This window comes from Hibiscus syriacus, unplaced genomic scaffold (assembly GCF_006381635.1).
Source record: "Hibiscus syriacus cultivar Baekdansim isolate YM2019G1 unplaced genomic scaffold, ASM638163v2 tig00110503_pilon, whole genome shotgun sequence".
Taxonomy (NCBI): Eukaryota; Viridiplantae; Streptophyta; class Magnoliopsida; order Malvales; family Malvaceae; genus Hibiscus; species Hibiscus syriacus.
The window spans coordinates 4,537,590-4,563,580 of record NW_024062764.1 but is presented as its reverse complement, the minus strand read 5'-3'; the positions used below and the strand labels follow the sequence as shown (position 1 = coordinate 4,563,580).

At 34.2% G+C, this 25,991-nt stretch overlaps 2 protein-coding genes and 1 pseudogene across 2 annotated transcripts; 1 reads left to right on the top strand and 2 right to left on the bottom strand.

The window, feature by feature from the left end:
- Nucleotides 1–759: 759 nt before the first annotated feature.
- Nucleotides 760–9,816, top strand: LOC120129839 (L10-interacting MYB domain-containing protein-like). The gene is made up of 5 exons (XM_039147242.1): nucleotides 760–916; nucleotides 1,002–1,360; nucleotides 1,433–1,526; nucleotides 8,206–8,705; nucleotides 9,080–9,816. The coding sequence occupies exons 2-5, from the start codon at nucleotides 1,025–1,027 to the stop codon at nucleotides 9,662–9,664; spliced, it is 1,515 nt and encodes a 504-aa protein (XP_039003173.1). The 5' UTR covers nucleotides 760–916; nucleotides 1,002–1,024; the 3' UTR covers nucleotides 9,665–9,816.
- On the bottom strand, nucleotides 4,409–6,174 carry LOC120129528 (annotated as a pseudogene).
- A 2,025-nt stretch (nucleotides 9,817–11,841) lies between the features above and the next one.
- Nucleotides 11,842–12,328, bottom strand: LOC120129742. Its single transcript, XM_039147172.1, has one exon. The coding sequence runs from the start codon at nucleotides 12,307–12,309 to the stop codon at nucleotides 11,848–11,850; it is 462 nt and encodes a 153-aa protein (XP_039003103.1). The 5' UTR covers nucleotides 12,310–12,328; the 3' UTR covers nucleotides 11,842–11,847.
- Between the last annotated feature and the right edge of the window lie 13,663 nt (nucleotides 12,329–25,991).

The window sequence follows — 25,991 nt, the reverse complement described above, 5'->3', positions numbered from 1 at the left end:
GTTGATGATCTTTCATAATTAAATCCTTTTTACAACAATTTATCGATGTATTTAAAATAATTTATCAAATTGGTTCTTTTAATCTTCAAATCAACATCAATATTGCGTCTAGGTTTAACCAGACACTGTAAGATTATTCTATAAAAATAACATAAAAATTAAGGGTAAAGTATATGAATGATCCTCTAACTATAGGATATTACTTTATTGAATCCCCGATTATTAAAAGTTATAAATTGGTCCTCAACTGTAGGGTGTTGCTTTGTTGAGTTCCTCGACAATTAAAAGTTACAAAATGATTATATGATTATTCATATGTTCCAAACTCGTCCTTTCTCGTTAATGACGGTTGTCCGAGTTGAACGTTAACTTGTTGACTATGATATGATAAAATTTAATCCCATAATCTCAAACGATTATACAATTGAAATGTTTTAAGATCAGATTTTATCATATCCTAGTCAACATGTTAACGTCCAACTCAGACGATCGTCAATTTTTTAGTGGAAAAGAATGAGTTTGGAACATATGAATACTCAAGTGACTATTTTGTAACTTTTAATAGTCAATGAACCATTTTAAAACTTTTAATAATTGAAGAACTCAATAAAGTAGTGTCCTATAATAAGGGGATCATTTATGTACTTTACTCAAAAATAAAAGCTACAATGACTAAACAACTAAAATTTAGGGGTCGCCTAGAAGAAATTGAAGAGAATAACGTTCTTATCCCTAAAACTTGGGATAAACCCTGGAATTGGGATACACAAATCGGTTCCCGTCTTATTCCAGCCTCCAAGCAATCGTAACCCTATCCCGAAAACCTTATCCCTAAACCTGATTTCTCAAAAAAAAACTCTAAACCTTCAGAAACCCCAGATTATTGCCCTCCATTGTTCCACAATTCCAATCCAAGGTATAAATTATCAACTAATCCAATTCTCGTTCGATTTTGTTAATGCCCAAATGTTCATATCAACTCGTAATTCTTGCATTTCTAGGTTTGATTTTACATGATTCAAGAATGGGTATCCGAGGCAAAGGCAGTTTGGATCGTTTAAGAACGATATGGACACCCGAAATGGACCGATATCTCATCGATCAAATGCTGGAACAGCTCAAAAAGGGCAACAGATTCGACGACCATGTGTTCAGCAAAACGGCGTGGATGAGCATGAACTCATCGTTCAACGAGAAATTCAAGTTCGATTACGAAATGGATGTGTTGAAGAACCGGCACAAAACGCTGAGGAATGTGTTCAAAGCTGTTAAGAATCTGTTGAACCAGAAGGGTTTTAGCTGGGATGCGGCTCGACAAATGGTGGTCGCCGAGAGTAAAATCTGGGATAAATATATCAAGGTTCAATTATTTAATGATTTGATTGTTTTGAAGGATTTATTGCATTTTAGGGTCTTATTTGTTGATTCACAGGTAAACCCAGATGTTCGTCCTTACAGATTGAGAAGTCTTCCATGCTATGATGATCTGTGTGTTATATATGGGGATCATTTAGCTGGCAAAATGGGTAAATAATCCTATCCTTGATGCTACTAATTCTTAGTTTGGTGGTCTGCTATTCCGACTTAGAGGTGAGTGTCTGGCTGGGATGAATGTAAAATTTTACGAAATATAAAACCTTAGGAATTAAATTAGATCATCAATAGAAAATATAAAGAAATATAATTGTTAGTCCGGTTTCGAACTGAGAGATGAGTTTGTTTATTTTTATTAATATTTTGTCTTATATATGGAGATTTGTGTAAATAGGATTGTGAATGAGACAAGATGGATCACGAGTTACTCAATATTGACTCAATCAACTCTCGAATCGAATGACCTCGATTCGAATTCTTAACGACCTGAAGCGAGTTACTTGATAGTCGACTCGAAAAGCTCATGAGTAACTCGAAAAAATAATATACTAATTTTTTAGATTTTTTAAATTAAATTATTAATAATATTAACATTAATATGTTCTTTTTTTATTAAAAAAATACAATATAAAGCTTTCATGTATTTAAGATTCATGTTCAAGCTCGAGTTTGAATTTCAATCGAGTTAAGTCTGTGTTATGACCCTAGGAGATTAGAGAAGAAATTAGACGAAGAATTGAGAGAATTAAGATTGAGAGAAAAGAAAAGATTCAAGAAGCTTAGAATTCATTCAATCAAAGCATGCCCTCTCCTCCTCTAGTACATGGTTTATATAAATACAGTGTACCCCTAGTTACCCTACAGCTGGCAGTCCTTGTTGTACTGAATATAACAACCTACACAGATAAGCAAGCTGTTTCCTATCCTTAGTGGGCTGTAAAACGTGTCAGGTCCATTCCCAATTCCAAATCCCTAACCCTCTCTGATTTCCCCAATTCTGATGTAAGGCGAATCTACACGCTTTGATGAAAAGAGTAGATAGCCTTATTGTGTCCCGATCTAGGATTGACAAGTACTGATGTCCTTGAATTTATAAGTTTGGGCTGCAAAATAAGATAAGAAAATAATGATTAATAATGGAATTTAATAAATGAGATAATAATATAAGTAATGAAAATAAATAATAAGAATGAAATGAAATAAATAAAAGATAGAGATGGCTGCGGAATTGATGGAAGAGATGAATGATGTTGATGATGAAATGGCAATGGTGGTGATGTTGTATCTCAAACACGCCAAAGAGGAAACTATGCTATGAAGCACAATCCCGGTCTTCACAAACTTGCTTGAGGGGTGGTGATGGTGTCTTCAACCCACTAGATATCAATCTAGGAATTTTGGAATCAAAATGGAAGGAATGACGCCACAAGTATAGGAACTATACTTGTTTAATCGATAAAGTTCACAAAGAACTTTGAAGAGAAATAACTCACAAGAGTATATTTTATATAAGAGATGAGATGAGTACAAATGAATTGCACTAGCCTATTTATAGTTTTTCAAAGGGTTTAGGCCGAATAGACACATGATGGTTCGGCCAAGGTTGAAACCCCTTTGAAAACACATGATTTTTAATGAAAAATACATAATTTTAATGAAGATAAATGCTCTTGGCCAAATGGTTATGTGTTGGTTCGGCCCTAAGGATGTTTTGAATGCATTTGGAAGTTATTTGGACGCCAAAATGGAGAGGAAGGAGTCTTTGGCCGAATAGGAAGCATCCCTTGATGTTTTGGCGCCAATTTGATGTCACATGGAGTGTACATGCTTGAATGATGCACATGGCAGCCTACTTGAACGCACATGGGTCTTCTTGCAAGGCTTTGGTGAGGTTGCAACCATAGGATGATGTCTTGAAGTCCATGGGCAGCCTAGAGATGAACTAGCTTCAAGGTAAGCTAAGTGAGTGTCTTGGTAGCTAACTAGGTGAGTTATAGCTTGATGGACTCAAGCTAGTTAGCTTTGGTCTTCTCAGCTCCTCAGCTACTCTCCCAGTTACTTCCAGCTACCTTTAGTCCACTTTTCAACAATTTGGTCCAAAGCTCTCTTCCAACTAGGTTCAGCTACATGATAGCTCCTCCAGCTAAGTTGAAGCTCCTTAAGTGATGAAATGAACTGCCATAACGTTCAAGAGCTAGTGTGAGCTGCTATGCTTATCCTTTTAGCTAACCAAGCTACCATAATATGCCTTGCTTTGTGTTTCACCTATAGGAATTAACAAACAAACCAAGTAAGCAATGTGTGAGCTCATTTAAGGTAAAATGCATGATGTCGTGAGGTGTTTGAGTGATATAAGCTATGAATGATCATCTAGAAGCTAAGATAACATGTATATAAGCTAGATAAAAGGCATAGGACGTTCATGAGCTTTAAGAAAACATATATGAGCTAGAAAATAGATGCATGCATGCAAATGAGCTAAAGAATCATGGATTTAAAGCTAGTGAGCTAATGTAAACATAACATGAGCTAGAATAACATGACATGAGTTAATGAATGAATGAATACATGCTGTCATGATATGTAAATGATATGCAAACATAATAAATGAATCTAAAACGTATGTAAACATAATATAAAGCTAAGTAAAGATGTGAAAACATATTTTATGCATAAAAATTATATAGTTGCAAGTGAATGATAACATATGATTATTCAAGCATAGTTTAAGATGCAAATGTATGCTCATAATAATATATAGTGCATAAATGAGTAAATATAATATAAAGTAAGGAAGAACTCCCTTAGAACCAGCTTTGAATAACATCCATGGTGTGATCAAGTTATGGAGAAAATTGGAGCTAGATAGGATCACATCAAATTCTCTTGCTCCGATTCATATCTCTTCTCCTTTGTGCATGACAATACCCCCTCCATGAAAGGATCCTTGTCCCCAAGGATCCAAACCTGGGATTAGTGCTTTAAGCACAATATAGTTTTCCCCAGTGATATTTTCTGGCCTCAAGTTCGTCCACTACAACAACAATTGAGTGATAGCCTGATTGTGCTTCTTGAGGTTAAATACACTTTCATCCAGTGTTGGGCAGAGAATTCCATCAGAACCACCCATTGCAACCTCAAAAATTATTTCTTTGCCAAAATTTGAAGTAAGCAATTCTCCTGAGCCCTCAATGCAAACATCAACAAGATTCTCAGCGAGCCCACTCTTGACTATCAACTCTCCTCCTTATTGAACGAACCTTCTTCCCACCTTCAGCTGAGCAGAGGCTCTCTTCGGGAATATCACTTTTATCAGACTCGGTTTCTGTCATATCAGGATCACTTGTAGCTGTCTCCTTTGTAGGTTCTTCATCAAGGTTCTCTTCAGGAATATCACTCTTAGCTGCCTTCTTATTAGATTCTTTATCCCGTGAAATTTTCTCAGATCCGACTTCGTAATCATTCTTAGCAGTGAGCGACAGAACAGATAAATTTAGAAAGGCCAGACCATCGAAATTTAAATAGCGTGAACAAAGCGCCTTCCACTCTTGTCCAAAGCAAGCTCTTTCAATGTTGCTTGGAGCTCACGGATGATGAACTTTGTTAGAAGCTCCGTGTCATCAACCATTGAAACAATGCCAACGAGTACCATGCACCCACATTGATCATGTGTTATCTTGCTTATATGGCCTTTCATTCCTTTGATGATTTTCTTTCTTTCCTTAGCACTTCCATGCTTAACGCAGAGCATACCAATCTTAGATCCATCCCGAGTATGGATCATATGAACTAGGAGTGGACCAGACAGTTGTTGAATTATATCCGCAGCAGAGGACTGATCAGCTATGTTCAAATACTCTACTAATACCCTGTATATAATCGAGTGATCCACTATTCCTTTTTCAAGGATTGGTTAAATCACCGAACTCATGTGTTGCAAAACAGAAGATTTCTGCAGGCCCAACTTCGATATTACATCTATTAACCTGCTTTCTTTGATGGATGCAAAGTCTTTAAACAGATGAAGCTCGAAAGAATATAATTCCATCAGAAGCTCTTGTTTTTTAGAGGCATTTCCAAGTTGATATGCATGCTCAACAACTACAGATCCAACCATGTGACGAAGAAGCGAAGCAACGTGCCCACGAAGAGTTGAGATAACCCCCACCAGCTGCTTATTAGATGCCGCATCTAACATTTTCTTCACAAGATGCACCGCATAGGCATTGCACGAAAGGGTGAGAAGGTGTGGCTGAAGCTCAGAAAATATAGCATCCCTTTCTGATTGCGAGCAGTGTTTAACACAGGTCTGCAGAACACGAGACGAAACATGGGAACCAACTATTTCTGGAATCTTTCCCTTCATCTTTTGCAGAGCTTCAGTTATCAGCTTTGATCTGTCTTCTTTAGCAATATTCCGACATCTCATCTTTTCCCATAGAGATGCAAGCTCTTGTTCAAGAGTATAATGCGGTTTCCTCTTCTTCTTTCTAGCTGTTGCCAATTCCTTTGCTTGGATTCGACGCTCTCTCTTAGAAAGCTCTTTATTTTCACTCCCGTAATCCTGCTTCTTAAACTTTGAATGACTTGGGTGTTCGTGTTTTTGTTTCGATGGGTTGAAAGGTTTTATTAATGGCTTGTTTGAAGGGTTTTTTTATTGGATTGAAGCAAGTAGCTTCGGCTTCTTCGATTTCGAGCAATCTCGGTCAGTGTTTGAGCTTGAAATTTGCTTTCTCTGCTTGGGTTTTCGCATTTGTTGATTCTTGGCCGCCATTGAAGCTTTTAGCTCTAGAGCTCTATCTCCTTCAGCACTGTATGATTCATAGGATTCATCTCCAACCTTAGGTGGACTCATAACAAGACTAACAAGAATTTGACCAGAGATGTTGGAATACATATTGACAATTGCCACTTTATAAATTTGCTCCCTGACATCTACACTGAACCTAGTTACCTCCATGTAGCCACCCCTTTTTTTACACTATCCATAATAACCTTTAGAGACTGACTGAAAAGATACTAAGGATATATCCTTCTCGCTATAACCCATGGACCGCGAAACCTTCTTGAAAGAGTGGAATTTCTTTTCAGGTACATAAATATTTTCCTGATAAACCTCGTCTGCCAGCAGAACAAGACCCTTTTGCTTGCAGAACTCCACAATTGTCTTCTGATTTTCCTCAGTAAGAACCTGTCCTGTTGGTTTGCCTGGATTTATTACAACCAAGGCCCTAACAGTGCTGCCCTTGTACCTGGAAATCTCAAGTTGTTTCTTAAGCTCAGAGACTTCCAAACCCCATCTTGTGGCTTCATCAAGATAGTATGGAATCTCCACAGCAACAAAACCACTGCCCACTCGCGCATTTTTAAGATTGATTCCCATTAGCAATAATCTAAACTTGTAAGGGTCATCATCTTCTACAAGTTTATTCCTCCCATTAGAATCAATATGAAACACCTTGTTTGTGGTCATTTTTGCTGTCAGCCGAGTAATTATCTCTTTGCCGACAATGTCATCCGTGGAAATCGGACCAATAGTGAATTCGAATTCAGTATGCTCTTTGTCTTTGTAGAGTCTGGTGACCTGGTAGATCCATTCATTAAACTGTTGGTAAACTTCATCAACTAAGGGTCCAGGAGTGATCCTCAATGGCACTGATCGTGAAACAACGATTAGAGATGAGCTGTTAGGCCGGAATACATATGCACCAGATGCCTGGGAATCAGAATCACCACTGCTTGAACTGTACCACAGGTAGCTCTGCTGCACTGGTACATCTACCTTTGGTGTTGGTAATTTATCGAACACCTGGGAATCATCATGTTTTTCCTTACACTTTTTACCAGTCAGCAACTGGAAAATGTGCTCCACATCTCTCTGCTGCGACACCATTTTGGATTCCAACATACTCAACCGACTGTCCTGCTGCTGCCACCATTTAGGAGGTTATGTGCCATCCGTTACTTGCGTCACCAAAGTTGTAAGTTCTGCAATCTGCTGTTGGATTGAAGAAAGATTAGGAGTTTCGACCATGGTTCGATTCTTTGCTTCAAGCTACCAGGAAATGATGGCTATGAATATCAATTGTTATGACCCTAGGAGATTAGAGAAGAAATTAGACGAAGAATTGAGAGAATTAAGATTGAGAGAAAAGAAAAGATTCAAGTAGCTTAGAATTCATTCAATCAAAGCATGCCCTCTCCTCCTCTAGTACATGGTTTATATAATTACAGTGTACCCCTAGTTACCCTACAGTTGGCAGTCCTTGTTGTACTGAATATAACAACCTACACAGATAAGCAAGCTGTTTCCTATCCTTAGTGGGCTGTAGAACGTGTCAGGTCCATTCCCAATTCCAAATCCCTAACCCTCTTTGATTTCCCTAATTCTCTTGCTCCGATTCTTATATCTTCTCCTTTGTGCATGACAGTCTGAGAACATTTCAAGTTTAAATTTTTTTTGAGCTCGAGCCAAACTTTAATTTTTTATTTTGAGTTCGAGTCGAGCTTGACAATTTTAAGCTCGTGAGTTTTCAAGTAGAGTTGAGCTCAGTTTTATACTTTTCAGGTCGAGTTAAGCTTAGTTTTACACTTTTCAAGTCAAACTCAACAATATTCAAACTCGACTCAACTCGTTTACAGCCCTAGTGTCGGATACGGTACAAGAAACAAAGTATGCTCCATTTTCAAAGATTTTGCATGTATTTGGAGGATGATATATCGTATTTATGTCCGAATGTGTCGAATACATATATTTAATGCAGACACATTAGCAAAAATCAGTGTGGTGCAGCCGAGGTTTCATGTATTGGTGGTGTAATTTGTTACCAGGTTATAGTTTGCCGGAGACATCATCACACTTGGGTGAGGATGAAGAACGATTGGCCGCTCGACTAGAACATGGCGAAGAGGGAACCGTGGAGGCTGTTCATGAAATCGCATTAGGTGAAGAATGTGTCTCACTTCCCCTTGAAATGATGGATGCATCGGAGAGTACGCCAATTGCAACAACAAACCCACCATATGGTCGCAATAGGATGTACTGGCAACCGCCGATGGACCAGTTTTTCATTGATCTTATGGTTGAGCAAGTGCGCAACGGGAACCAGATCGGTGGTGTATTTTGCAAGCAGGCATGGATAGAGATGATTGCTTTGTTTAATGCGAAATTCGGTTCTAGCTACGACGTGGACATACTAAAGAATCGCCTTAAAACTCTAAGAAGGCAATATAATGTCATCAAGAACATTCTTCAACTGGATGGATTTGCTTGGGACTATGAACGTCAAATGGTGACTGCTGATGATAGTGTATGGCAAGACTACATCAAGGTATGTATTTATGCGTTAAACTCGAATTGCAGTTGATGCTCTAATAATCTAGGTCATATTATAATATAAGATGTTCGGTTATCTTATAATCATACCCGAATCTTGCATACTTGGTACTAGTAGCCATATAGAATTAGTGTACATTAGGACTTGGAGACGATATCTGCCATCAAGTATATGATACGGTGTGAATGTTCGGATACTGGTATGTATATGACACGGTAATGGTCAAATTTTTCAATGTATTCGGAGGGTCATAATCCGAACGTAATGCAGGGTAATGATGGTACGAGGAAGATGATTGTTGTCATTTCATTTTGGTTATTGATTTGTTTGACATACTATTGAAAGCCCTTTAATGTACTAACATGCAGGGGCATAAGGATGCACGGCAGTTCATGACCCGACCGGTGCCCTACTATAAAGACCTGTGCTCGATATGCAATTCCTCGTATCCTGATGAACGTGATTGCGTTGCTCTCCAATGTTCCGAACCAGAAAACGTGGTTCAAGAAGTGAAGCCGGTGCAGGCAGCTAAGAGTTCTCAGTCTCCTGTAGCATCTATTTCGAGTGAAGGTGAAATCGGTTACTTACTGGATCCAGCATGTCTGGATTCAAACACAGGGTCTAACGCTAACAACAAACGTCAACTAGAAAACAAGTCGAGTTCCATACATTCAAAGAAATCAAGAAGCGAGTATGACAGTATGGCCAGTGCGCTTCGAGAGATGGCGAGTGCTGTTTCGTCTTTGACCGAGAAGAAGGATGACGAAAACTCGAACCCCATTTCGATAGAGAGCGTAGTTACAGCGGTACAGACATTGCCGTACATGGATGAAGAGTTTATATTGGATGCATGCGACTTTCTGGAAGATGAAATAAAAGCAAAAACTTTTATGGCACTGGATGTCAAACTGCGGAAGAAGTGGCTGTCGAGGAAGCTCCGTCCTCCGCAGTGAGTTGAATCGAGTCTAATTGAGTTTACTTTTATTCTTTAGAAGAGATTAGGCACAGAGATACACACAATCTTATGGAAATGGTAGAGAAATTCTACAAAATTGCTAGGATATGTGGAATATATACATGGAAACAAGTTTACATTTTTGAGACATTTTCTGGGAGAAAAGTATCTTCATATCAAGTCAAAGACTGTCTTCCTCCGTTACTCCAAGAAACGTATATTATTACAATTATCTCTAAATATATAAAGTATAATTATATTATTTTTAGGTTAGGTTAGATATTTTTCTTCATAAACTCGAATTTAACTAGATTTGAACTTATACTTTATAAAACCTAAGTTGACCCCAACTCAATTTAAAAAAACACAATAAGACCAACTCCAGCGCATCGTTGGAGTGGCTGTAATCTCTACTTTAGAGATGGATTTTAACTCCAGCCCATCGTTATTTTAATACTTTAAAGATTAATTTATCTTAATATTTATTAGAAATGTGTATGTTTTATTTTATATTTGTAAAATCAATATTATAATAGTTAAATATTGTGAATAAAGTAGAATTAGTGGTAATGTAGAGATAATGCTGGAGATGAATTATTGTTTCTTTAGAGTGGAGATAGAGATGCTGTAGAGTAGAGATTAGGGGTGTAGAGTAGAGATGAGGGCTGGAGATAGTCTAAGGTCAGATTAGATCTGAACTCATCGAGTTTGGGTTTCGTGTCCATCCTTATTGGAGATCCGAACTTTTCAAGTTTAGATCTCGTGTCCATCCTTAACTAGAGCATGATCATCAATAATAGATTAAAGAGGTTAATAAAAATGATCTTAATATTTTGATTATCTATATATTTTAAATATTTTTATTAATAATTTATTTTTATTACTTAAAATTTTATAAATTTATCCTAACATAAAATCTTACGTTTTCGGATATATTATTTGGAGAGCACGTCCATTATCGAGTATAATTTGAGAAAAATTATCGAATTTAAATACCTGGTGTCCTTTTTAATAGGTTATTCATTTGATATTCAAAAGGTCCAGCACCCACCAACTCAAATTTATCACTATTTAATAACAACTGTTATTGGAATTTTACAATGTAATATTAATAGAAAAAATATTTTAATATACTTCAAATTAAAAAAAAAGAGGTTTTCGGCTGAACATAACATTATTTTATTACTCTTATTTGATTTAATCCAAGCACGATCTAACACGCTTAAAGAATAATCTATGATTAATGATTAATTAATTTAATTAATTTTGGGTAAATTACACAAATGGTCCCTAAACTATAGGGTACTACTTCATTAAGTCTTTCGATTATCAAAAGTTACAAAATGATCATCCGACTATAGAATGTTACTTTGTTATGTCCCTTGATTATTAAAAGTTAGAAAATAGTCACCAAACTATTTATTATGTTTCAAACTAGTCATTTTTCGTTAAAAAAATTGGCGGTTGTCTAAGCTAGACGTTAACATGATGACTGAGATAAGTCTTTGAGATTATATGATCAAATTTTATCATATCGCAGTCGGCATGTTAATGTTCAACTAAAAATAATATCGATTTTTTAACATAAAATGACGAGTTTGGAACATAATGAATAGTAGGTACATCATTTTGTAACTTTTTATAGTTGAGAGACTCAACAAAGCAACACTTTATAGTTGAAGGACCATTTTATAATTTTCAATAGTCGATGAGCTTAATAAAGTAATACCCTATAGTTAGGGGATCATTTCTGTACTTTATCCTTATTTTTTTTATAAAACTAGCATAGAAATGCTTCCACTATTAATTAATTAAGTCCTTTTGTGGCCCCAAATTAATTAGGTAAGCAAATTTAACAGCTTATTCGCCAAATCCAACATTTTTACTGGTAGTTTTTTTTATCACAATATAATAGGAGGGTTTGATTTACAATTTGACACTTTCTTTTTCATTTAAGTACTTTTTCCAGCTTTACATCTAAATTATCATTTTCGCCTTAATTTAACAGAAACTTATTAATAACAATGTATTTGTTTCATATTTTTATTGAATATTAGTAATCTTTTAATAAAATAAGATGGAAAATGATAATTTACATATCTAAAGTAATTTTTTAATATAATTTCCATAATCTAAGAAGAAAAATAACTAGACTCTAAATTAATCACCCTCAACATTGTTTCACCGTTGACAAATAATTGCAGAGCTAATCTTCCTTGCCTCACGAGGCAGCAGCTGACCTTGCACCATCGCCAAAGATTTATAGACCTCCACAATCATTTTGTCGTCGTATTCTTTCACAGGACTCTTCCCGAAGGCTGCGATGCTCCGACCACCACCTCCACCACCGATGGCTCCCATGTAAGCGGTGTTAACCACCACCCCGGAATTTGCTAATCCCTGCATCGTTTTCACGTAGGCGTCTCGTAACCAAACAAACAACTTCTTGGGCGAAGGTATTATCCTCAGCTTCGCCTTGACCCTCATCCTCCATAACCTCCTCCGCCGCCGCCGCCGGGTGGAAGAGCCAAGGTTCACCACCTTGCTCCGCCGTGAACCGGTAGAACCGTTGAGCTTGACGTAGCCTCTCCGGTTCCAGTAGCCTCTCAAAGACTTGTACACAGTAACGGAAATACCTTCCATTACTAGTTTTGGTTTCTTCCTGATGGAGCCTTTCCTGATTTGTTCTTGTTTATGCAGCGGCTACTTTTTCAAGAAAAAGAAACAAAGGTAGGTGGTTGGGAGATTGATGGCACGCATCTTATAATACATACTATCATTTATTATTATTATTATAATATACAAGTTTGTTAAAGAAATGAAGTTTGTGAAACCACTATTCCACCATGATTTAGGGTTTGAGTTGTGTGTGTCATCCATTTTTTTGGATTTTAAAATAAATTTTAAATATATATTTAAAAGTAAAATATAGTAAAACCATTGTTATATCCGAAGTCATTCTTCGAAAACTACATAATTCTTCGAAACTATCATCTATCGTGATTGTTTTTCCGAGTCTATGCTCCTCAACTTTTGACATGAACTTTGATAATGATCAAATCTAATAATTGGTCATCGTATCTGTACAATCTGTCAGTCTATCAACAGGTATGTATAATAACCCTAGAGATAACACCAGTCATCCTATAATTGTGATATATTTATATCTCAAGGAAAAACTGAGAAGAGGTCACTCTTATCAACAATAATCATCTTATTTCCCACACAACCTTTCTCTTCTTTTTCCTCGTATAGAAACAACGATCGACAACTACTCTCTCATCGATTGTAATTCTCTATTTAAATTAAAATGGACGATTTGTCAATGATAAAAAGATTAATTTATTCCATCAACAAGTTTCTTTCTTCTCCATATTCCATATTAACCAACTTGTATATAATTATTTATATACACGTTTGTTAAAGAAATGAAATTAGTGAAACCACGGATCCATCATGAATTAGGGTTTGAGTTGTGTGTCATCCATTTGTTTTTTTCATTTCAAGTTAAAAATTTCAATATATATATATATATATAATATCAAAAGTCGTTTTCTTTATCATATTCTATATTTTTTATCGAAGAAAAAGAATGAATCCATAAACTCTAAACCCTAAATTAAGTTATTAACTTATGTTTCGTTCTTTCTCAGATTTTTCCTTGAATCTTTAGTTTTCATTTGCAATAAACCACAAACCTTAAATCTATATTAGAGGGCTGAGAAAAGACAAATTAGAAGCAATAATTAGATGATTGAAAAGGTCAAATACCACTTTACTTTGATATATACTTAATTTTTGGTCAAACAGACAATTCAATTGGATTATATGTCCTTAAGTAGATGGAGTCACGTTGGTTTAATCAGCCATTTATTTAATTACCTTTTATATTTTATAGTTTTCTTAAGACTAAAGAGTAAAAGAAAAAGGAAATAATTAAAAAATCATTTTTAATAATTAAGGTCATTTTAAGGTAGTATTTGTTCAAAAAAAATTTAATCATTGACGATGTTTGAGTATTTTAAAGAGAACAACATTATTTTTCTTTATCACTAAAATCAACTAGTAGGTTAAAAATCAATTTTTTATATCATAAATAACATCCAAAACTAATTGAATTGTGGTGTGAGGAGAATACTTTATGTTTACTGTTTTATTATGCTTGCACTAGTGTGAAAATGGTAGAACAACATTTACCAATAAGTAATCTTTTCACAAAAGTTGTGTTTTTACACTGCATTTCTTTTTCATTAGGAGTTTATATTGTCATACTCTCAGCTCTAGGGGAGTATTATTTTTAAGGCATAATAATAAAATTATCCCCCAACGTTTGTACAAATTGTTACTTTGTCTCCTATTTTTTAGAGCATTTTAGTACTCCAATGTTTTATTTTGGCACAAAATTCCCCTCAATGGATGGAAATATGTAGTTGACTACCTGTCAATGCTTTCTATTGATGTGGTAGGTCCACGTGTGATGTCACATCATCAAATATATATATATATATATATATATATATATATATATATATATATATATATATATATATATATTTAAAATTTTAAATATATATTTATAAGTGTATATGTAATTAATTATAATTATAGTTTACTCTAGTTTTTTTGTTGAAGTGACATCACACATGAACTTGCCATGTTCGTATGAAACATTGACAATTAAAATTTTTATCCAACCAGGGGACATTTTACTCCAAAATGAAATGTTGGGGGTTAAAATACTTAAAAAAAGGGATAGGAGACAAAGTGACTATTTATGAAAATGTTGGGGGTAATTTTATTATTATGCCTATTTTTAAACAAAAGAATTTTTTTTAACAATTTCTACTTAGAGAGAGGAGAAAGCGGAATAATACTCCTAATGACTATCGGACCCACAAATTAGAGAGAAATAAGGGAGATACAATCGATAGTTTTTAACCGTTTGATTTAAAGATTGTTAACTAAACAAAGGGTATTTATAATCAACAAACACAGTTCAATGTATATCTTAGATTATAGACCATAACATTTTATAGTTAATGCCAATTAAAAATATTATAATTCAATTAAATGGATGATTGTTATCTTTTGAAGTCTCAATTTTAAATACGACGTTTATAGGAGTATATAAACTTCATTGTCAAAAAATAATTAAAAATATTTCAAACAAATAATATGCTATAATCAACACAGTTACACATATTATTAAAAAAATATAAAACAACTTCTGATCTAAATAAAAGGTTAATAATAAAATAGTTGTGCTAGTAAACCCAAGCCCAAGAGCGCATGTGTCCCAAACCCATCTTTTAATGTACATAATACATAGACCCACGAGAAAAAACCCTATCCAATTTTTATTTCCGGCTTAATACCTAAACTGACCCTGTATTTTAATATAATCTTCAATTTAGTCCTTTTACTATTTCCTTTTATCAGTTCGACCTCTCAACTTTTGTTTAATCTAAAACCGTTAAAAGACACTACGTAATCCAATCAGGTTTTGCTACATATGGCATTTTTTGTTAAAAATATCTGAAATAAAAAAATGGATAAAATCTTAAAAAAGTGAGAAAAAAAAATCATAAACGAGTTATAATAGGATATCAAACTATTGAAAGATTATCGACCATCGTAAATCAGAATCGATTGTCGTGAGAAAAATATCTCCATCACGTATCCAAATTCAATCCGGAGCTTCAAAGCATGGAAAATTAGTCTGGCAACAAATAAATGTCATGTTGATTAGTCAAGACGATATCAAATCTAACCTTAAAATTAAACAAAGATAACGACCGATAAAGAAGATTGAAATCGTGTTAAAAGACAAAGGAAAGTGTATCATAAACGATGAGTTATTAAAAATTAGGGAAAATTACACGTTTAGTACCTTAACTATCAGTTTTGGTTTGTTTTAGTAAATAAACTTTCAATTTTTTTAAAACCATACCTACGTTTAGTTTTGTTTCATTTTAATACCCGTCGTTAAAAACTTAACGGGCGGACTTACCGACTGTCGCATCTAAAATTGCTAATTGTCGCATCTATTGGTTGATGAAGCTAGAACTTTTCAGCTAACACCTTTTAAACCCCTAGAACTTGATTGTGGCCTCCGCTTCACCAGAAAATGCCTCAATCTCACTAAATCGATGATGAACTCTTCGACTTCTTCATCCTCAAATCTCTATTGGCAGTCGTCCGATAGACCTAAAATTGGACTATGTTGGTCGACTTGTCATTCTCTTGTGGTCCACCATTCAGATTTGTCATCCGTCCACCGAAGCTATACCCCGTCAGCCTATCTATTAAGTTTTTAATGATGTGGTACTAAAATGAAACAAAAATTAAACGTTAGGTATGATTATAAAAAAATTGAAAGTTTAAGTATTAAAATAAACCAAAATTAATAATTTAAGTATTAAATACATAGTTTACCTTAAAATTTTAAAGATATACTGACATTTTACGACCAGCACTAAAATTAATATAGTAACCGGCCAAACAAAAAGATAAAAGAATGGAGACTAATTGCGCAAGGGAAAAATGAGAAAAAGTAGAATATTTAAAAATAAAATAAAATCAATAATGGATTATGATTCGTATAAAATCTAGAATAAAATCTGGAACTTTAATGTGAAGCCCAGATGTAGAATACCACTTAACCAACTTCAATAATTACGGTGCAACGTAATGGTGAGTAAAATTTGATTCGATTAAAAAATTTAATTATTTTAACTTAATATAATTTAAAAAGTTTAATTTAAATTAATTTTATAAATTCAACTCGATTAAAATAATTCAAATTTAAATTATATTATAAAATAAAACTTAAATAACTCGAAATACATTGAATCATCAAACTTCGAGAAACTTAATCTAAGAATATAGTTGCCAACGAAATGCTCTAATTGAGCCAAAGTACAAAATGGAACTACGTTGGGATTTCGATACTTATAAAATTTTTATATATTCTATAAATTTAAAAAAAAATAGTACCAAAAGATAGTATTAAGCTTGACATTCACAAATCTATATTTAATTTGAGGTTTGGAACACTATTTACGCTAAAGTCGAGGTTTCTCTCTTAACCGTAGGGCATATGGTGTTTGGGCACAAAACCTTTCAAATGAGGTTTTTTTTTTAATCATCGTTTTTTATTATCAGTTTACATCAATTTTACACATTATCCTTAAAATTAAAGTTAAGCTACATGAACTCATTTAGTGATCTTAATGGTTAAAGATGATGTTCTCTCTAGAGATATTAGATTCGAGCAATTACATCTGTAAAATGTGTATGCATTGTTAATGACTAAAAAAATATAAATAAATAATATTTTATAATTACCTCAAACTATTAAAAAAAAAATAAGTTACAATTACTAGTGATGACACTTAGCACTTAAGTCATTGAATTCCATTAACTAATACATTTGGTATAATCAAGGCAAGTTTCTATGATTATCTTCTTATTTTAATGTCTAAATTTCCAATCATCATCTTTCAATTTCTATAATCATATTTCAATCGGACTAAATTTTACATTCTAGACACATTTTCAGTTTCTTAAAATTAAGACAAAATTGCTTAGAGTTGTGAGGCATCTACGAAGGGTTGCGTCTCGCATGAACCTATGGCTTTGAACTATTGCATATTCAAACTGATTGTGTACGAACTGTAAAACTAAGCTCCGACCCGGATGCTGAGCATATAGTCCATTGTTTGTGTTCACACTATCTCCCGACTTCGAGTAAAAAGTTGGGCACGAAGATTAGATGTGTTCATCGTGAAGCTGATATGACGGTAAATGACATGATAACGTCGTCAACCTTGATGAAATTTCAGGTTTTTTTCCAATGATATTGTCCATGTACTTATTCATGATCTTGTTGGTAGGGATGTATTTGGACTCATGCAGGATGCTTGTTGCCTCTTAGCTCTAGATTCAACATTAGTTGGGTTAGGCAGTTGTTTTAGGCGTTTTTAGCTCAGTTGTGTTATCTGAAATGATGTAAAATAGGTTTGTGCCAAGCATGGTGGGCAGAGCCAGCAAAGTAAACATTTGCACACATGGGGGAAATGACATGAATGTCTCACTATAAATATATAATGGACTAATGTTGGGGAATACTAGGAAAAAGATGACATATATATATTAGGTTTAATATAAAAATAAGTCTCTAAACTATACATTTTTTCTCGTTTAGATGTCTAAACTATTTTTCGGTCAATCCAAGTGCCTAACGTTTCCAACGTTACACTTTTAGGCGCCTGAACGGTTACTATTGTTAAATGACTTGTGTCGCCTTTATAAATTTTTTCAAATTACTTAAGTGTAACACTGTCACTTAACGATGGAATTTAACATACGTTAAGGCTAAGGCACCTAAAAGTATAACGTAAGAAACGTTAGGCACCTAGATTAACTGAAGAAAGTTTAGGCACATAAATGAGAAAAACGATATAGTTTGGGCACCTATTTTTATATTAAGCCTATATATTAAAGGGTAAAGTATACAAATGGTCCCCATACCATAAGATATTATTTTGTTAAGTCCTTTGACTATTAAAAGTTACAAAATGGTCCTCTGATTATAGAGAGTTGATTTGTTGAGTCCCTCTACTATTAAAAGTTACAAAATGGTCACCTGACTATTTATTATGTTCCAAACCCATCCTTTTCAACTAAAAAAACTAACGATTATGCGAACCTGCTAACTAAGATGTGATAAAATATGATCTCATAATCTCAAATGACTAGCATATCTCAATCAACATATTAACGTTGAGGGACTCAACAAAGTAACTTTCTATAATCGAGAGACCATTTTATAACTTTAAATAGTCAAGGGACTTAATAAAGCAATATCTTGTAGTCGAGAGACCATTTCTATACTTTATCCTATATTAAATTGATATCGGGATCAACAATACTAAAGAGAAGAAGAAAAGTAGTGATAGATCGAGAAATATTTTTTATGGTAGACACATGTATATTAATAATACAAAATTTACTAAAAATAAAAAGAAATTTAGATATCAAGCTAAATACAATCAATAAAATTAATAATTAATAAAAAAAAATGGGATTTGAGGTTATGGATGGATGGAGGAGCATGTACATGCGTAGGGTAGTGGGTGATGGAGGAGCGAACTGATTTTAGAAACGTGTCCGAGTACGAGAATCATGCTACGCTTTGCCAGGTATAACGAATCATTTGTTTCCTCTTCATAGTTTACTCGCTTGCTAACATCAAAACCTCATGTTTCATGTCCTTCACCAATCTCAGAACAACACCTCTGTCACTCCCCAGAACCCCCACCTTAAAAAAGATCACGTGGATTTGATCAAATTAATCGAAACATCAAATATGATATTAGACTATTCATTTTTCTGATCTGGAAAGAAAGTCATGACCGATAATTCAAATGAGTTAAAGAAAAAGATAGATAGTGTGGTGAGAGGGGACAAATGATTATTACCGTCTTATAATAATAGATTTCATTATGACAGATCATATGAGCCAATCAAAAGTCATGTCAAAGGATTATGATTCACAAAGAAATACATATGATTTTATATTATGAGTAAATTTATAAAATTTTAAAAGAAAAAAAATTAGATTATCAATACAAAATACATAAAAAATTTAAAATCAAGGACGGGACCAGGACAAATGTTGAGGGGACAAAATTATTTTATATAAAAAAATATGAATCTATTAAATATTAAGTAATAGAGACACAAAATACGAAAAAAACTGAAAGAGATACAATAAATTTAAAGATTAATAAAATATTAGTTTATTCAAATAAAAAGGAAATAAAAAAAAAACCAACAATTAGTTGGTTTAGTGGGATGAGACACTAGATCCCTAAGTAAGATTAAGAGTTCCAATCTTGAAATTTACGAATGGAGCAAATTATGTTGGAATGGTCGTTCTTACTTTTACAGTATTTGATCTGAATTAATCGATCAATAAATTAGATAAAGAATCAAAAAGAGCTTGCACCGGAAAAGGGTGGTGGAGGGGAAGACGTAGTGCTTTGATGCTACGAGGCCTAACCTATGTTCAGCGAGCTACCTTTAACTTTATACATATATGTATATACATATAAATAAAAATTAAACTAAGATAATAAATAATCTAATTTAAAAAATTAGATAATAATCAATAAAATTATTAGAAATAGATAAAAGAATCAAAGTTTAAAGCATGCACGATAAAAGTGGATAATAAAATGACGAATAACGAACTGAGTTGGAGGAATGGACTCATTAGTTGAATCATTATGAACCCTAAGAAGAAAGGTGCATGCACAAATTTGGCATATAAAAGAGGGACATATGCGCTTAATTAACATCTTTGTCTATTTTGTCTTAGACTTAGAGGTACCTATAGGTTAGGTTGCAACAATTTTGCATTACTTAATTTTATAAATTTTTATTGGGTAAAGTACATAAATGGTCCCCTTACTATAGGGTACTCCGACTATAGGGAGTTACTTTGTTGAGTACCTTGACCATTAAAATTTATAAAATTGTCACCAAACTATTCATTATGTTTCAAATTCGTCATTTTTTGTTAAAAATTGACGACTATCTGAATTGTACGTTGACCTACTGACTGAGATGTGATCTCATAATCTCAAACGACTATCATATCTAAGTCAGCATGTTAACATCCAACTCAGATAATCGTTAATTTTTTAACGAAAAAGACTAGTTTGGAACATAATGAATAGTTGAGTGACCATTTTGTAACTTTTAATAGTCAAGACACTCAACAAAGAAACTACCAATAGTCGAGGTACCATTTTATAATTTTTAATAATCAAAAGACTTAATAAAACAATATCCTATAGTCAGTGGACCATTTATATATTTTACCTCTTTTTATTATAGTCATTCGTGATATTTTACGTACATGAACGAAGTTTAAAATTTTCGAAGGGATCAAAGTTAAATTATAAATTTTTGAAAGGTTAAGCTATAGTCTTTATTATTGTTTTAGCATATGATTTAATAGTTTTTTTAAAAAATAAATTATATTCATGGTTTTATTATGATAATTAATATCGAAATAAATTTTTGACATATGCGCATTTCAAGTTAGGTATCGTTAATTATTTAACGACCCGATAATTGAATTGAAAGTTTTCCTTAACAAAATAGTTCTAGTAATTTTTGTTGATGATTAAAATACAAGTGCCTTTAAAACTAATAAACATAAGGGTAAAGTACACAAATGGTTCTCAGACTATATGATATTATTTTGTTGAGTCCTTCGACTATTAAAGTTATAAAACGATCTCTCGACTATAGGATGTTGTTTTATTGAGTCATTTGACTATTAAAAGTTATAAAATGACAACTCGAGTATTTATATGTTCCAAACTCATCAATTTCCGTTAAAAAAAAATTGACGATCGTCTGAGCTGGATGTTAACATGTTGATTAGGATATAATAAAATCATATTTTAATGATGTACATTTACTTTTAAGCATTGTGATGAGTGTTTTATTTTTTTAATGTTTTGTTACTAATTACTTTGTGTTATCTCTTTCATATTGCTAATTTGGGTTGTTAACATTCAATTCTGTAAAGGACTCCATTTTCCATAAAACAACGTTTAAAGGGCGAGTTCTGTAGATTTTCTTTCCTGGAATCAAGGATGGATACATGTGCATGACTTTGGAATCAAGGATTGACTCTATTTTCCATAAAACAACGTTTAAAGGGCGAGTTCTACATTCCAGTCAGCCATAACTTTTAGAATACAACTCAGTCATCAGAACCAAGAAGAAATATCCAACAGATGAAAAACTCTTTGGGATTTAGGAGTTGTAATTGAATTCAAATATTTAGGATTTATTATTTAATTAATTAGAAATTTAGTTTGCTATTACTTAGGTTTCAAGATTGTTCTTAATTAGAACTCAAGTATTTGAATGTTCATAGGATTGTCTTTAGGTGTTTTAATTTCTTTAGGTTTTCTCAAGCTATAAATACCCATTAGGGTGAAGCTCAATAGATGTACTATTTTCTCAACTTCAATTAGCTTTGGGATTTTTTGTAAATATTATTTTTCTTCTTCATCTTCTTTATTTTTATTTCTTTCTTTTGTATGTTAAGTATGATTTCTATCATGATAAGTTGAACTTCCATTTAGTCGATAGTTGAGCGACGACTCAGTCTATTTCGTGAGAATTGAAAATTTTCTCCACACCCTCATATTTCTTTCTTGATTTTCTACAATCTAGGATTGGTAATCGACCTTTCGTTCAAGCATATCGACACCTTCAATCCAAAGAGTGAACATTTACTTGATCGACATTGTGATCTACTGTTGGGGAGAAGTGTCGACCTATAGCAAATTCAACTCCCTAAGAACAAACTTAGCGACAGTCTGCTAAGGGAAATTAAGATCATGTTTGATTCCCATCGAGACACCATAATCTGAGCACGGGCTTTTCCAATATTAAAATAATGGATTGGCGCTAACATCGATAGACGATGTTAATCCAAACAATGACTAAAGTTCAAGGATTGACTTTGGAAAATTAGTTCATTAGAGAGAAGAGTAAGTTACAAGGGTTGGTCCTTATAGACTGTAACCGGAAAGTATCTAAAGTAAAATATATTTTAGCGATCAAGACGAACGAAGCAAAGCGAAGTTAAAGGCCATCTCTCATCATAATTATTTTCAACTATTTACTTTTCTTGCTTTAATTATTTTTCTTTGTTTCAATTTATTTTACTAAACCCCCTTTTATTTTTCTCTTACAGATTTCTTGGTTAAAGATCAATTCAAACTGACATTGGAAATTTCTAAGTCCCTACGAATCATCCCTTTCTTCTCTATATTATGTTCTTAGCTTATTTATTTGAGAAAAGGGCTTATTTATTTTACAATTATGAAACTTTTCATATTGGAATCTTTTCCAGGGACCTTGGCAATTTACTGATTAAATTTAGTTTTTATTTATTTCTAGGAAGAATCCAGGCGAACTAGAAGACTACAACCTTGAGATCGAAGCATAAGCCCAAAGGCTACACGTATGCTTGCAACAAGAAAAAAGACAACGACAACAACATCAATCTAAATTGGAAGCACCCTCTGATGTTGCAGCACACTCTGAATTCGATGAATAACTTATTTCGTTGGTTGATCAAACAATCCGAGAATTAACTATAGCTTCTGCGGTACAATAATTGTTATGCATCACGTTCCCTTAAGGCGAAACATATTTGAACTCAAGATGGGATTAATTCATATTCTCCTCACCTTTCACGGATTACCAAGCAATAATCCGCATAAGAATCTCACTGAATTTCACATGGTTTTCTCAAGCATGAAACCACAAGGATTATACGAGAATCATATTACACTTCGCGTTTTTTTTCCTTAACCGATTTGGCTAAGAATTGGCTATTCTATTTACCTCCTAATTCTGTTAATACTTGGGTTGATATGAATCATCTTTTTCATGTTAGATTCTTCCCTGCGGCGAAAGTGAGTGAACTAAGAAGAAGCATCTTAGGAGTGCGATAGAAAGATGAAGAGTCATTAAAAGTCTATTGGGATAAATTTAAGAAATTTTGTGCTAGCTGCCCACAACATAGACTATCGGAGCAAACACTCCTTCAACACTTTTACGAATGCCTACTTCCTTTAGAGATGAAGATGATAGACACAACTAGTGGAGGAGCAATTGTAAATATGACTCCAAATGCAGCCATAAATTTGATCTCTACTATGGCCGCTAACTCTCAACAGTTTGGCTCTTCTAGTGAACATATTCGATGGGTTCACGAGATAAGTACAATTTCTTTGGAAAATAAAATTTTATAAATTAGTTGATATAGTTTGATATCTTGTTGAAAGCAAAATAGGTATTGCTAGACTTTGCGGAAAATGCACAATGTTAGACTATCCCATGGATTGTTGTCCGATGCTACAAGAAGACAATGTCATACAAGTTAATACAGTTGGAAATTTTACGGGACCTCCCCAGAGACCTTAAGTACCTATAATCAGAGGTGGATGGACCATTTGAACTTCAGTTATGCACAAAACTCAAGACCTAATCAGTTGTATTAATTGAGGCCTCCTCCATAATAGTTGTATCAACTACTGAAACCTTCATCAGAGTCCATCATCGAACGATTGACACTATCTCAAGAGAAGTTTCAAAATCGAACTGAAGCAACTCTGCAAGAATTGGATAACCAAATGAATCAACTACCTCAGATCATGAGATGCATGGAATCACAGGGAAAATTACCATCTCAAACTGAGGCAAACCCACGAGAAAAAATAGTGTCATCACCCTTCGAAGTGGCACAATTATTGCACCAATTCCTAAAAATGGTTCCATAAAATCCAACAAAAAAGATATTGTTGCCTATTCCCAGAAGGAAGAAATTGACACAGGGGAGAAAGAAAAAGAGGACAACACAAAAAAATCCCAAGAAAAGGAAGTAGTCGACATGAGTACCTAGAGGAAAAAGAAAGATACATCGTCGACTCCTCCCGCACTATCTCCCTTATGTAACGCTACCTCCCTTTCCCTCGAGGTTAGTTAAACTCGATAAACAAGCAGAGGAGAAAGAAATTTTAGATGTCTTCCAAAAGGTGGAGATAAACATATTCTTAAAAGATCTTTACACAACCAAAAGAAGACTTACCGACAATAAAAAAGTAAACTTAGGCAATAACATCTCAATTGTTTTTCAACGTAAGCTTCCACAAAAATTAAAGGACCAAGGTATGTTCGTTATACCTTACAAAATCAGTAAGGTAGCAATTAAAGGTGTTATGTTTGATCTTGGTGTAACACCCCAATTTAGGGGCTAAATTTAAGAAATTATAAAGTGGTGAATTTAATTTGTATTTTTGGAAGAAATTGGGGATTAAATTATAAAATTTTAAAGTTGGCAGACCATTTTAAGAAGTACAAGAAATTCAGTGGCTAAACCTATGATTTAACCATTTTTATTTTGGAGAGAATTATAAATCTCTCCCCCCGTATGTTCAGCAGAATATTTTCTCAGTTTTCCCTCTCTAATAACCCTTCTTTCAACTCTGATCTACTCGTCGTTTGACCTCCGATCGACGAGCCAAAACCACCATCGTGTTCCTTGTCAACCGAGGAACAAAACCCCTCAAACCTTTCATCGTGAATCGTCTTCGTTCGTCGTTAATTTCAATCGGAAGTATCATTGGTAATAACTCGATTTCAATTGGTTTTTCGTCGATTCACGACGATCCGATTATCCGTTTACGACACCTCCCGCACAATCGTGTTCCTTGCATCGTTCCGAGTCCACCGGTGTTCTCCATTTCTCCGTCACCACCGACGCGTGAAGGGGTGAGACCGTCAAAGTTTTCGACGTTTTGGAATCGAGCTCTCCACCGTTCAAAATTATGAACCGAGCTTTGTAAGTGCCTTAAAATCGCTTCAAATAATTTTAGGATTTTTTCCGGGAATTTTTCGACACCATAACACTGTTCACACGCCGCACGCGCCACCCCTCGAGAGTGGGTATCGTCTGGGTGATAATTTAGTAATTAATTTATGTTTGGGTGCTATTTGTGTAAAATTCGGGTATTAGATTGGTAATTTTTTACATAATGTGGCTAATTTGGTAATTAATTTCTGTTAGGGTGATATTTGTGTAAAATGGTCGACTGTTGACCGTTGACCATTGACCGGCGTTGACCACAGTTGACCAGGACTTTGACTGGCTTTGACCGAGCATTAAACGACCTTTGACTTTGACCTCCGATCTACTCGCCGTTCGACCTCCGATCGACGAGCTGAAACCACCATCGTGTTCGTATTCAACCGAGGAACAAAACCCCTCAAACCTTTCACCGTGAATCGTGTCCGTTCATTGTTAATTTCAGTCGGAAGTATCATCGGTAATAACTCGATTTCAATTGGTTTTTCGTCGATTCACGACGATCCGATTATCTGTTTACGACACCTCCCGCACCATCGTGTTTTTTGCATCGTTCCGAGTCCACCGGTGTTCTCCGTTTCTCCGTCATCGCCGGCGCGTAAAGGGGTGAGACCGTCAAAGTTTCCGACGTTTTGGAATCGAGCTCTCCACCGTCCAAAATTGTGAACCAATCTTTCTAAGTGCCTTAAAATCGCTTAAAATAATTTTTAGGAATTTTTTCAGGAATTTTCCGACACCGTAGCACTGTTCACATGCCGCACACGCCACCCCCTAGAGTGGGTATCGTCTGGGGTGATAATTTAGTAATTAATTTATGTTTGGGTGCTATTTGTTTAAAATTAAGGTGTTAGATTGG

Bases quoted from the DNA above. Each gene is read 5' to 3' on its own strand.
- LOC120129742 (XM_039147172.1), bottom strand. From the start codon at position 12,309: ATGGAAGGTATTTCCGTTACTGTGTACAAGTCTTTGAGAGGCTACTGG.
- LOC120129839 (XM_039147242.1), top strand. From the start codon at position 1,025: ATGGGTATCCGAGGCAAAGGCAGTTTGGATCGTTTAAGAACGATATGG. The intron at 1,361-1,432 runs GTTCAATTATTT...GTTGATTCACAG, and splicing joins TCTGGGATAAATATATCAAG to GTAAACCCAGATGTTCGTCC. The intron at 8,706-9,079 runs GTATGTATTTAT...ACTAACATGCAG, and splicing joins TATGGCAAGACTACATCAAG to GGGCATAAGGATGCACGGCA.